This window comes from Staurois parvus, unplaced genomic scaffold, assembly GCF_062004578.1.
Source record: "Staurois parvus isolate SC_StPar_1 unplaced genomic scaffold, SC_StPar_1.0 ptg000007l, whole genome shotgun sequence".
Taxonomy (NCBI): domain Eukaryota; kingdom Metazoa; phylum Chordata; class Amphibia; order Anura; family Ranidae; genus Staurois; species Staurois parvus.
In genome coordinates, this window is record NW_028317803.1 from 799,575 (window position 1) to 814,606 (window position 15,032).

Consider the following 15,032-nt stretch of genomic DNA (forward strand, 5'->3'; position numbering starts at 1 on the left):
CTAGCTTTCTATGTTTCTCTATGCCATGCAGACAGATCGGGGTTTATTTACTAAAGCTGGAGAGTCCAAAATCAGACTCACTTCTGCATGGAAACCAATCAGCTTCTAGGCTTCATTGCCAAAGCTTCATTGAACAAGCTGAGGTTAGAAGCTGATTGGTTTCTATGCAGAAGGGAGTCTGATTTTGGACTCTCCAGCTTTAGTAAATAAACCCCATCATGTCTGGTGATAGGGACCAGTAGGGTGGTGTACATAGTTTCCTGAAAACATCACAGCACTTTGTAGTTCATTCAAGCGCCCTCAGTGGGATGTCAGCCATGGGCTGGCTCTTATGAAGAGTTATGCAAGTATCAAAATGTGTTAATGGGTGGATATCAGTCTGGAGGAGTGAGATTTCCTAGGCAGGCTGTAAAGTTCTCATGTGATGCAGAGCATTCATGAGTGAAACAACTGAAATCCAATTAACGAAAACGGTGGGCCAGGGACAGTATGATTGATTTTGGTTTAAGCACCCTGTGGGATAAAGGCCACTTGATCTGCGGCTGCAGATAATGGCTAAGGCACTGATCTGTGTATTCTGACAGCTAAACAATAGCTCGGTGGGGAGGATTCCTGCATCCACCCCGAATGCGTGGATGGGCAAATTGGTTCAGTTTTGAGTGAGGTTGGTTGTCAAATTATGGCTCAGCCCCACATTCTATACTGGGAAAGCCACTCTCCTGTTGTAGACTCCATGGCTCTGTTGTCAGTTTGAAAGCCAGACTGTCCTCTCAGGAACTGCTGTTAGTGCTTTTTATGAATGACCTCTGCAAACAGTGTTTGCAGGTTTTAGTCATGAATGTATTTCAACCTTTAAAAGAGAAGTGTGGGATTTTTTTTTTAATTTATACTTACCTAGGTGGATGCAGCATCAATCAAATGTGGCGTTTGTTGCTCACTGGCTCTGAGGGTGAGAACTGAGCGATCAAACACTGCTGATCACTCATTTCTCCCTGCTGATCTGATCAGAGTGTGGTGACTGTCAGTCACCGCTGTTTGCTCTGATCTCCCCTGTGCTCACTGGAGTGCTGGGCTGTGGAGGAGGCAGGAGTGGCTGGCTCAAGCTATCAGCAGCTTGCTGAGAGGCTGAGCCAGGTGCCTGTCCAGACATCTGGGTGCATCCCAACTTTAAAGTTGGGATCTTTCCGCAGCTTGGACTGGCTGAGAGACACCAGCCAAGATCGTATAATTAAGAAAAGGTTCAGCACTTCACATGCAAGCACATACAAAAAAAAAAAGTGCATGAGCATTATTAAAAAAATGAACAAGTTCATAAAGTCCCACACCAAATAGTGTGCCAAAACATATATAATCTTCTAGTGTCCAATATATAGCTTTGTGAAATTCCTCTTTGTGCTCTACCACCATGTAGCAATATACTGTACTCACTAACCGTCCATGACCCCTTAATTAAAAGATCAAATGCGCTTTGTGTCTGACCAAGGTTTATAGTCTCAGTGGATTTCTTCTCAACACTTTCCCCATTTAATGCCACAATTCCAGATCAACATGAATCAAAAAGAGAACATTCCTCATGGTGTAGTAAATTTATTAAAATAAATATCTATATGAACAACAAAAATGCACTCACATTTGTTGGTGCCCAATCCTTGGCACTAATACACTCAGCTGTATTACGCTACTGCCACTCCTATCATTAGAGCTGGTGTGCGTTCCAATAGCGGATATGACATCAATGGACCCAGATGTGGCTTGATGTAACACTCTGCCTCTACATGTTTCACCAATCTGGTGTCCTCAGGAAGTCCACTGTCGGCTGAAAACAGGTCACAAGAGTGCAGAACTAGATGCACTCCTGTGATCCACAGAAGTACAGCCAAACGAGCTTTCGCTGTCCTTCTCCTTTAATCATTTCTTACTAACTCCCTTATCTCTTAATTTTTACCCCCTTCCTTATTTGCTGTTTGTTTTTCTTTTTTTACTATTTGTATACAAACTATATTTTTCTTTTTGTTTATTTTTTAAAAAGGGCTTTGATTTAATTGGCACAAAACTTCACTATGCTTTGTATCAGAATTTTTAGCACCTTTATAGAAAAGAGAAATCACAAAAGGAAGTTTACACTATTGATGGGTTATATAAGCTATCAAACTCCCAGATGGAATTAAAAAAATCGGTTATCAGAATATTAATGAAAACCTGTCTCTGCAATTTATGCAAATGTAGTGAAAAACGTAGGAATACAGAAGCCACGAGAACATGGAAGTGCACTTTTTTTAGTTAATATAAACTGCTAAATACCTTTTTTTCATCAGCAGTTAAAGCAGTCTTGTGACTTCTGTCAGTATCCAGATAAACACTAGTTAAAGCTTATAGGAGGAGTTTTCATTTTGCTCTAGGACAGGGGTCTCCTAACTTTCTAAGCAAAGGGCCAGTTTACTGTCCTTCAGACTTAGGGGGGGCGGACTGGAAAATGTCCTGGCATCAGTGGGAATAAACAATACCCCATCTTTAGTGTTAGTGAGAGGAATTGTGCCCCATCGATGGTGTCATTGGGAGAAATTGTGATCCATCATTGGTGTCATTGTGCCCCATTCTTGGCATCATTGGGATGAACTGTGGCCAATTGTTGGTGTCATTGGTGGGAATTGTGCCCAATCATTGGTAATACTGGGAGGAATTCATTGGTGTCAGTGGATTAAATAGTGCCCCATGGGCCAGATAAGAGCAAGCAAAGGGCAAGCATCGAGCCCCCGGGCTGCAGTTTGGAGACCACTGCTCCAGGAGGATGCAGAACCCCTGACCTCTGTCTGGACAGTGCTAATTGGCCCTGTGCTGATCACATGCACTCTCCCAAGAAAAAAACAAACTCTAGCAATACACACCAAATTGAGCATGTGCAGAGTGACTCCAGACAATATGTCTTATCAGGACATAAGAGGGAGATACTGAAGGAAGGGGAGGATCAGAGATGTCAGGATCAAACTAAATTTTTACACTATGCAGAGGATTAACCCAGTAGGTTCCACAATGAATATAACAAGCATGCTTTACTGCATATACAGACTGATTTTGCTGTTATGAGTTTAGTAACACTTTAAACAAAATATACCATTCCTTCAATGGCACTTTTAAATCCAGTAAATCCTACACCTTTACTTGTTATGAAATGTTTCTACCTTAAACTGTGTATTTATAATATACTTTGTTCCCATTTTCAGCTTTTACTTTAACAATACTTGATATCTCTTATGCTGTATATTTTCCATAGTTTTATGGCTTTTATGAAGCTGTAATATTCATCATCAAGATCCTGTGATAGCTTTACTGTGTTCATTCTAATTTAACTATACTGCATGCTCTGAATTCTCTGATCCAAGTTCAAGAGGGCTGTGATATTTAAGGTCCTTGTTTTATAAGTGATTGGAGAACTTTTTGTCTATACTAGCTATAACAATTAGAGTGACTCATCATTTTCTTCTCCCAGTGACAATGAATACACATACTATACTGATTACTGTACCTTTACTCAAGTAGCATTTGATATGCTTTTTGTAGCACTCTTTTCTTGCATAGCAAATTAGAAGGGATATTTGAGACACTTGTGCAGACTGTGATGTGAGTATTATAATATCTAAAACAATATACAAAGAAAAGAAAGGACAAAAAGAAATGGAAGAAAAAAGAAATGAATGAAAAAACAAGAAAGCACTTTAATGACCCCATGTATTAATCATTAAATTAGGTCAAAATGAGTAGAGTGACAAGGCTAACAAAGCTACAATTGTTAACGTATACAGTATCTAAAGACACTTTTTATTCCTTGACTATTTACTAGGATGAGCAAAACAAGCAAAGTTTGGCTCATAGGAGGTTCAACAAACCCCACAGGAGGTCTGCGAGCCCTGAACATTTTGCTGACCCATAGTAAAGTCTATGGAATCTTAGTTTTGCTGTTTTGTTCTACCCCTTTTCAAGGCTATTGTGCAAAATGTTGTTCAAATGGACATGGGTAGCTGGGCATTGCCATGGGAGACATGCACCAATGCAAACACAAAAATGCAGTTAAATGTTGAGAGTGTCTTTTATTTTGTCTTAAAGAGTAATATTGAAAACACACAAATCCTTCAAGTTACATTCTTGGTAGATGCCTTAAACCTTCACATGAAGTTACAGAACAGTTTGAATAAACCATTTAAAATGACTATTAGGCCTCATGTACATTTGAGGTATAAAAACATCTGTTTTACAGCCATTTGACCATTTTTTCTGCCTCTAAATGCCCATCCATGTTTGCCCATGTGTCAATGCACACATAGGCATTTATAGAAGTGTTTAGAGGCAGAAAGAAAATCACTTGGGTTTTCAAGAGAGGGGCGTTTTGACCAAAAAAAATAGCAAAACATGCCTAGGTGCATTTAGCTCTTGAGTGTTTACTCATTTCAATGGCCAGGATAAATTAATATTCTGGCCAATGAAATCAAGCGCTTGATGCTCCTAAACGTGCCTAAATGCATTTGAAAAACATGGCTTAATTACCTTTTTAACCTGCTGTTCTCCTGTCAGGAAAAAAGCATTTGCAAAAGCCCCAGTGTGCATGAAGCCTAAAAATAAAACTGATAAATGACAGATCACCTGGTGGCCCCTGTTTGTGAACAGAGTGTCGGGGGGGATCCTGGGTGACCTAAATCTCCAGCCAGTTTGCTTACAAACAGAAGTCTGATTTTTGATCTATCATGTTGTGGTTGGGTAAGGTTGTTGGGAAATGGGTTTTCATGGGGTGGGGCTGCTACATTGCGTGGCAATTGACTCTACATGACTGAATGTTGAGATTGTTACTGGATTTCCTTCATTAGATATTATTTACATTTTTTTTATAAAATACTTTTGCCAATGTGTGCTCCAACTCCCCTCCCCCTCCTGAACCATACCAGGCCACATGCCTTCTGCATTGGAAGAGTATCTTGCAAAAGGGACAGCATGGCTTCCTCCCCTTCTCTTGCAAGGAACCTTGTCACTGTGTTAATGTGACAGAAGGCCTCATCCCAACATTCTGTACCTCAAAACTGATGTGGGGGTTTGTGGGGATGGGACTTATAACAATCTGGAAGCCATCTTTAGAAAAGGGACCCCAGATATCCAGGTTCCCCTAGGGAAATTTGTGTGGAGTACATAAGTACCCAGTGTTACTCATTCCTACAAAAAAATGTAAAAAGTACACTCTCCGGCCACTTTACTAGGTACATGTGTTCAACTGCTTAGTGACACAAATTGCTAATCAGCCAATCGGATGGCAGCAACTCAATGCATTTAGGCATGTAGACATGGGGAAGATTACTTGCTAAAGTTCAAACCAAGCATCAGAATGGGAAAGAAAGGGGATTTAGGTGACTTTGATTGTGGCATGGTTGTTGGTGCCAGACTGCTGATCTACTGGGATTTTCACGCACAACCAACTCTAGGGTTTACAGAGAAAGAAAATAGTTGTGTGGATGAAAATGCTTTGTTGATGTCAGAGGGGAATGGGCAGACTGGTTGCTGTGACATTCAGATGGTAAGGTCAGAATTTGGCATAAACAACATGAAAGCATGGATCCATCCTACTTTGTATCATTGGTTCAGGTTGCTGGTGGTGGTGTAATGTGTTGGGGATATTTTCTTGGCACTAGCAAGGTGGATATTTTCTTGGCACAAATAAAGTTGCCAGTGAGTGTAAATAATCACATAAATACAATGACAAGGTCCTTTATTTGAAAAAAAAAGTAAATAATGTCCCATGATGTAAATCCATCAATCACGTCATCCAGCCATGTAGATTGGCATCAATCATGATGTCTTGACGACCCACCACCCAATGATGTTGCCCTGCCACTTCTGCTTCTCTGTCACAAATGGCATGAAGGCTGCTTACTATATTAATTCAAGCCTGTATGTCCTTTAGCCTTAGTTCACACCGGTGTGTCTTGTCATGTGATTTGACAGTTTCAAATTGCATGACAAGTCGCACCCTGTTGAATTGAATCGTTCAAATCGGTGAGACTCCGTCGGAGTCACATCTATTTTCAAAATAGTCCCTGCACTATTTTCAGTGATTTCAGGTGCGCTTTGCATTGACATCTGTGTATGAAGTTGCATATATGTCAGGCAAGCTGCATATGAAATCTCACCCGGTCCGCGGCTTTGGAAACACACTACTTCAAGTGAAGTAGCACAATTTCAGTGTCACATTTGGTGTGAATCGGGGCTAAAAGCTGAACTCCAGGCAGGTGTAAAATACACAGATCAATATACTGTAGCTCTGTATTCATCAGTAGATCAATAAATGTATCTTTTAATACACGCAGCGTAAGTACCTTAACTTGACCTGGCATTAACTTCACTACAAAAGCATTCAGATGAGGAGAAGGAGCCAATCAATTGTGCTGCAGTGCAAGGAGTATGCTGATAGGTGGAGACAGCAGAGTGTCAGAGAGATAATCCTGGTTTTTTCCTTTAATTGTCCATTCGCAGTGTAGTTGTAAGGACAAGAACTCTAATGTTGCTGAACTGCTGCAAAAAAAAATCAAGACTCGACAAGGTTGTACTGTATGCAAGAGCTACACTATATTGCCAAAAGTATTGATATGCCTGCTTTTACACGCACATGAATTTTAATGGCATCCCAGTCTTTGCTCATAGGGTTGGTATATTGAGTTGGCCCACCATTTGCAGCTATAACAGCTTCAACTCTTGTCCACAAGGTTTAGGAAGCTCATTTGTGAGGTCAGGCACTGATGTCGAACAAGAAGGCCTGGTTCGCAGTCTCCCCTCTAATTCATCCCAAAGGTGTTCTATTAGGTTGAGGTCAGGACTCTGTGCAGGACAGTCAAGATCCTCCACCTAAAACTGACTCATCCATGTCTTTATGAACCTTGCTTTGTGCAGCGGTACATAGTCATGTTGGAACAGGAAGGGGCTATCCCCAAACAGTTCCCACAATATTGAGAGCATGAAATTGTCCAAAATGTCTTGCTATGCAAAGTCCAAGCCCCCCTTCCACACCCAGACCAATTACTATACCATGAACACCGCTTTGACATGTCAGTTTTGGATAATTGAAATGAGTACTCACACAATTTATTGTGCAAAGATTCTCAACTCCTTTAATAAATCACCCTGAATGCATTTCTTCTAGTTTGAAAGAAGATATCACTGTTAATCTGTGCTTCCTTTGTGATCACCTTCTATTTTGAACAATTTTCCATCTTGTGGATTTTTGGACAGACAGATGTTAGGAAATGGTTCACTACAGAGACTGTTACTCAAACAAAAGAAAATAACTATACTAACATTATAACTTGATTTATTTGCTTTTGATATGTGTAAATAACATCATTAGAATCACTCAGGTTGTTTTGCGATTCAAAAATTGACACTTTTATAGTCGTCAAAACTCTCAAGTTAGCTTTCCTAACAAAATCTAATTTTATTGAGACTACAGTTATTCTCTTAAGCATTTTCAGAATGCTAAAAGAAAAAAAAACAACTAACAGTAGAAGAGCAAATATTTGTAACAAAAAACTAAAACTAGAAATGGTAATTGTACAACCTTATTGAGACTATGGTAATAAGAGCAAGGTTCCCATATGGTTGCATCCCCGAACATCCTTCACAATATACCTCAATTTTATATGTGTCTAATTTAGGCAATGTTCAATCAATAAACCAATGTTCAATCAATAAAAACTGTAACATTTTAGAGTAAATTAGAACTAGAACCCCCATATACCTTCATATTAAAAGAGAATCAATATAGTTACACAGTTACATAGTGAGTAAGGTTGAAAACGTCCATCCAGTTCAACCAAAAAAAAATAATTCAGTTGGGGCAGCAGAGTGGCTAAATGGCTAGCACTTCCACCTAGCAGCACTAGGGTCATTGGTTCAATTACCAACCACGGCGCCACCTGCCTGCAGTTTGTATGTTCTCCCTGTGCCAGCATGGGTTTCCCTTGGGTATTTTGGTTTCCTCCCATGCTCCATGCTGGTAGGTTAATTGGCTCAGAGCTAAATTGTCCTGTGTATGTATGAATGTGAGTTAGGGACCTTAGGCTGTAAGCTCCTTGAAGGTTAAGGACTAATGTGAATGTACAATATATATGCAAAGTGCTGCATAAATTGATGGTTCTATATAATTACCTGTAATAAATAAACAAAGTAGAAAACATCCATATACTAGAAGTATAGTATGGTATAGTAGAAAAAATCCTATACCCAGAGTTGATCCAGAGGAAGGCAAAAAAACCGTACAAAGCATGGCCCAATTTGCTTCAACTGGGGAAAAATAAATACCTTCCTGATCTCCTAGGAGAAAATTGGATTTTCCCTAGATCAGTGGTCTCCAAACTGCAGCCTGGGGGCCAGATATGGCCCTTTATCTAGCCCTTGGGGCACTATTCCATCTGCTGACACTAACAATAGGGCACAATTCCTGCCAAAGTCACCAATGATGGGTCATAATTGCTTTCTGTGACAGCAACGATGGGGCACTATTCCTCCCAATGACACCAAAGATGGAGCATCATTTACTCCCACTGATGCAAGGACGTTTCTTCTCTCACTGGCTACAATCTGTCCTTCCTACAGTGTGAAGGACGGTAAACTGGTCTTTTATTTAGAAAGTCTGGAGACCCCTGCCCTACATCAACTACGTCTAGTGTTATTACCTATAAATGTTAAAGTAGAACTGTAATAAAAAAGAAAAATTGTAAACAGGCAGGTTTTAAATTCAGAAGAGGTTTGCTATGTCTCTTCTTCAATAAAGCTGCTTACCTGCCCGATCATGCTGTACAGAGAGCTGTGCACACACATCCAGTCATTGAAAATGACTAAAGATCAATACTCAGAAGACGACCAGCGGTAAGGGAGCTCCAAAACACTGCAGCGCTAGACTGGAGCTAAGGATAGTTTCATGTTAATATCATGTTATATGTTGTGCATTTATAGTAACAGTATATGGTTGTATAAACAAATCCTTTTATAGATATAAAACTACTGCTATGGATTGCCAGACAAATCTGGGAATCATTGCAAAATAGTGGATTATCTGATACAGGTTATTTCAGGCAAACCATACTTCCCCAACTTTCCTGAATATGATCATGCTGGATTGGATCTGATTGTTTGTGATTGTAGAGATCCATGAATTTAGCAATCCCTGGCAGATCAGGAAAATATTCTTGCTCATATTCAGAAGTTCCTGCTAGTATCTGAGTTGCAGCGATTCACAGACCAATTGGATCTTCTGTAATTCGGTTTTACATATTTCAAGGGAATGTTCTTCTGTAAACAAACTTCATTGTTTTAATCATTTCGTTATGTAAATGGATAACATGGAAACAGGATGCGTGTATGATGTCAGCATTCCCTGGTGAGCTGTGTCCAGCAATCAGGTATATTCAAACGGATCTTTTAATAGAGTTGATAAAGTTTCAGAAAAATTTGATAGCATTAGCAGCCGTCAGCACGATAGCATCAGGTTCTAACTTGCCGTGCTAGGTCAACATGTACCATGGCCATTATAGGAGGAAGGTTCAGGGAAAGTTCAGGTCTATTGTTTTACCATGGTTACAAAACATAAAATGAGAGAAATCCTGTATTTGTAACATATTGCTGCCTCTGGGCTCTGGAGGTTGTATGTTCTCTTTTTTCTTCCTTAAATTGAATGCAGTAATACAAACCTTGTGATTATCTTTAGTGTAAACAAAGGAATATCCTCTGATCACTTCTAAAGTAAAACACAGATGTTTTTGGTTGACTGTTGATGTCATTAAGCTAAATGTTTATCTTTTATGTATTTGATCCTGTAAGCTTTCAGGGATCCAATTTGTTACTAAGTCAATAGAAAAATTAAATTTATTCATGCAGTAATTGCTGTAAAGTAAGTTTGAATGAATATGAATTTCTGTTCTTGGAATAGGAACACAGTTCGGCGTGAAATGTATTTTTATTTCACTTTTGATCTTCCTTGGTTTTAAAAAGTGCTAATGGATTCATACGCTAGAAAGATCAGCCACAAAAAAAGGAGCAAGGTGCAATTTATGGACGTCCGTGTGATAGCACATCATTGATGTTCCTCAAACCAGATTTCCAGCATGGGAAAGCATTTAAATATATAGCTCACCCATGGAGGCTTACATCTTTGCATCTGACAGTTGAAGATTTAAAATGTTTTAGTGACCTATTTTATACCGCCCTACTAATATTTTCATAATGCTTTGTGTTTACTGGCGGTCACTGACCAGGTCATTGTACAGGTTAGTGTAATGAGATATGCAATGAAGATGATTTTAGTTTTTGTATTCAGCTTTGCTTTACAATATAGGGTATCACTGCAGTGCACACTGTTTATCTGATCTGGCTGGCTATATGTTTTCTTCAATTATTTTCATTATTGGTTTACAAAAATGGACTATGATTGAGCAAATCAGTTGTACAATATATGATTTGCTAAATAAGCACTGGGAAATTTAAAGTCAAGTGATATAAAGACAGACTCCACTCCATAAAACAGTGAGTAATGAAGTATATAGCAATGGTCTGTAAAGTATATGTAAACCCTCACTTTGTAAAACAACCCAGTATAAATGGGAAAATGTAAGTAAAAGGTAAAATATTTATGTGTAAGTATATACATACTGTCATGATCATCATCATTATATATATATATATATATATATAAAATGATGATGATGATGATGATGATCATGACAGTATATATATACTTACACATATATATTTTACCTTTTATTTACATTTTTCCATATATACAGTATATATGCTATCACAATCTTTTTCCCCTTTTTTTTTTATAAGTGATCACATGCCCTCTGTTCTCAGGTGCAGCAGGAGCTGAGGGAGCAGAAACAGCAGCAAACTGGCCTTTAGAGTGAATGGCTGTGCATGGTGGGGATGGTGCATGAAGGTGGAGTGGCATAGTGGCATGTCAGCAGAAGTCTGCTCATTGGAGGAGAGCATACTGAATTTGCAGCACAGCAAGAAAACTGTTGTGTCTAGTGTGGTCAATTTTTATTAGAAAGCAGAGAACACCAGGTATTTCACACAAAGGAAGCAATAGAAAGAGAACAGGACACTTTTTAATACAGGTGCATGGTACAGCAGGCACATATTGGGAATATGAAATGTTGGATTTATGTATTCTTAAGGATCTTTTGGTGTATAATTGTGTATTTTACTCTCTAAACATTGAATAAAGTCTACTACTGTGTGTCAATCTTATTTAGTAAACATACTCTATGAAGCTAAATAGATTCTGTGGGGCTAATGCACAGTGGTTCTAAGCTGGACATAGGCCTAGCTTTATTCCATTCAGCCAGCAGGCTGAATGAAAGGTTCCTCCACCCACATAAATGTGATGGATGGGGAAATCCGCCACATACATGACATTGTATTTCGACAGTAGGCTGCAGCTGCTGATGGAGAAAAATTTACCAACATGTTCCTCCAACGCGAGACTTCTGTCAAGCAGGGATGTCCACACACTGATCAAAATTTGGACAGTTCCTCCTGAACCTCCTGAATTTTGATCAGTGGGCGGTCAGCTTCAGGCGTAAGGCTTTGCCTATGGCCACGCAGTACAAAAAGATGTACAAGTTGTATGCTTCTTTTTTTTTTTATTCTGTAGAGGTAAAAGGTTATTGCCCAACTAAGAGGTGTTCAGTTTAAGCAAAATTAATGTCTGGGCTACTAGATTTTGGTTGGACTAAAGCAAGTCAAAATACAGGGAAGACTCCAAGCTGCAAGTTTCTTATGATTAAACCATTTGTCTTACCTATTCTTAGTTGTATGAGATTATGTTTCATCTTCATTCTGGCCAGAGCTTTATTCATTACTGATGGCCTGTAGTTTCTGCAGGGCTTTATAAAGAAAGAATTGAGCTTTTTTATTATTGTGCCTTTTAGTGATATAGGATATTTAGTTATTGCAAACTGTCTTATTTTATACTGGGAAGCCAGTTGACTTGTCTGTGTGTTTCCTTTTACAGCTAGAACACATAGAGTATATTCTTAAATTACAGCTTTTTTATGTTCTCTTTGATCATGTGAAATATAGAAAGCAATTAGTTCATGACAAGGGATAGCTATGATAGTATACAGTTTATTTTCCTTTTCCCGTTCAGGTCTTTGAATATACTACACCATACACCGCGGGGACAAGAGTAACGTATAATAGCATGTTCTCATTCTCCAGGGGGAAAGGGTTAAACCATAACTTGAATAATCTTTAAATGACAAAAAATAAAGAAATTGTAAGACCTTTTCACACGTTAGATATGTATTGTCATTTATCATCTAGATATCAGGCTAGCAGTGTGAAGTAATAAAACATATCATCGAAAAATGTGCTATAGGTCTGAATCACTCTTTCATTCCACCTCCTAGCTAACTGTAGTATTAAATCAAACAAGCAGAACATTTCCTAAGGCAGCCATTGCCTTTTAATTTCCTGAAGAACCTTAAAATATCATTCATTACAAGTACTACACATATTTGGTTTTTAAAAGTCTCATAAATCAATAGCAGGCTGACTGTAATAATTATTACAAGTTAGTGCATAATTTTCATGCTGAAGGCTGCATGCAGAACTTTAGCATATGCAAACGAGGCAATTCAAACTGTGTATAGATATTAATATGAAGAAGCAGGTAACGAGGTACAGGCTATGAATTATGCATCAGGAGCGGCTGATCTTCAATGAGGAAAATGAATTCAGCATGTAATCTAATTAGTGATGGAAGTCTATTACATCTAACTGCAAAAGCAACCGTCCTTGAAACAAATTTATTTACAGTCCATGTTACCACTTGAAACAACTTCCAAATGATGTTTTAGGCAGTCATTTTATTTTTTTTTTCTTACACATGTTTTCTGCTTTCAGCTCCAGACCAGGGAGGCCTCCTAAAAGGACACAGAGTGTTACCTCACCTGAAAATCCCCATATAATGCCCCACAGTGTGCCTGGCTTAATGTCTCCTGGAATGATTCCACCCACAGGTAAACTACTATTTGTTTTTAACATACACAGGTAAAAACAGGCTAATGGTACTTAAAGCAAGTTGCATAGCTATAGGGTTTCAGAGGGCACAATAAATCACCTGCAGGTGCCTACATGTCAGGTTGGCTTCCTTAAAGTATGGCTACCCCCTGGATCCTGGGCCATATAAATATGTGCTTCACTTCCTTGGTTAAGAGCCTACTCCTTTCCCTTCTGTCTCCTAGGCCTTACTGATGTTCTGTCACTATGATGAGCAGTTTCCTCAGCCAATGGTAAGGCCTAAGAAGTAGAAATGCAAAGATCTTGACCCAAAATGCTATACTGCATGCTAGATCAGCCTAGGATTTGGGTTTCAGGAACAGCAAAGAGGAAAACTAACCTGACATAAAGGTGCCTTCACGTGTCTTCCGTGTGTATATCAGTAAATGTTCATAATAGCAAACTGATGGCACTATATAAATCCTGTATCACAATAATAATAATAATAATAATAATAATATACTGTATATAAATATATATATATATGTAATTGTATTATTAAATATTATTACTGTGTATCAGGTTTGCTTTAACTAAAAGAAGGCATCTAAGAGCAAGAGTAACTAAACAGTGACCTATTACGTTTTGCCATTAATGTACAGTACAGGGGTGCGTTCCTCTAGGCTACTTTTTGATTAGTGTCACATGATTATGGATCACAGGTTACAATAACCACAACCGTGCCAGGCAGCCATAACCCTCTTCAAGCTCAGGTAACCAACACATCTAAGCTTGTGAAAGGGCATTGTTTCCTGTAATCACTGGACAACCCGTGACTTGGGCAATGAAGTGCTTCACGTGTGTGCCACACATTTTTGGACCTCTTCTATATACCTGTAGGTTATATATTTCTAACAGTGTGTTTTATACTTTCTTTCACTAGTGCTGTATATATACAATATATCCAAATATACATAGACACACATAATACAAATTAAATATACATGCAAAACATAAAACTTAAAACATAATATTATTATTCTATCTGCCTTTGTATCTCTGCATACATAGATGTATGTTTGTTTTTGATAAGTATTACTAAAACAAGCCATCATTTACAGTGGAATAGAGTTGCTTCCCTTTGAATCTGTGTTATTGGTTGTTTAGATATTAATTAAGTGGAATTAAAAAATTAGATAGGTGGTAACCTCAACTGTGCGTATATGTGCAATAGTTTTCAGTATTCACAAATAATCAAGAAGTGAAAGGATCTTTCCGATTTGGTCAGTTAGGCTATATAATGGCCATGCACTATTGCCTTACAGTTCTGGGTTCAAGGATTAAACCTCACCTGCTGTAGTGCATGGAGTTTGTAGGTTCTAGATTTCCTGCCAAAATTAACAAACATACTGCATCCCACAGCTAGTTTAATAGTGGTAGGGTCATTACAATGCGAGCTCCTATTGGGGACAGATGTGGATGGTCTATGTACTCTGTAAACCACTGTGTAAAGTCATGATACTAAGTAATTAGTGGCAATTAATAAATAAATAAATGTAGCAGATCGACCATTTATTCACCGTGCTCATAGCTGCTTGGGTTCCTGGACATACCCAGGGAAGATATGTTTCTCTCCTACCCTCCTCAGCTCAAAGAGGCCACACCTGTTGAGGCAGAGGTAGCTGCTCAAGTGATCTACAGCCAGGTGAGAGGCCCTTCACGCTCAGAACCAATGCGCGAGAAGCTGGGCAGAAGCCTAATAGCACATGGCTTCAAAAACATTAAAAAACCCAGCTACTGTAACGAGCCCCTCTTTGATTGCAACCAGAGTAATCCAGCTTGGGCCTTGGATCCCCGCAATTATTTGCCTGATTTACCACAGATACCATGGACTTTAGGGCTCGTTCACACTTGACTGTTTTACCAACGCTTGCCAAACGCCCCTATAGCGTTTGTCAAGGGTTTTTCCGGCGTTTGCGGAGCATTTTTTAACACTCGGC

The 15,032-nt window shown here is 38.9% G+C and overlaps 1 protein-coding gene across 4 annotated transcripts in view; it reads left to right on the plus strand.

Annotated features, from left to right (window-relative positions):
• DACH1 (dachshund family transcription factor 1) overlaps window positions 1-15,032 on the plus strand; it is a 439,484-nt gene that overhangs the window by 183,158 nt on the left and 241,294 nt on the right. For all 4 annotated transcript variants that reach the window (XM_089668267.1, XM_089668310.1, XM_089668302.1 and 1 more), the window contains exon 2: window positions 12,937-13,052. In XM_089668267.1, the coding sequence (XP_089524393.1) occupies window positions 12,937-13,052 (116 nt within the window). The remainder of the gene's footprint in view (window positions 1-12,936; window positions 13,053-15,032) is intronic.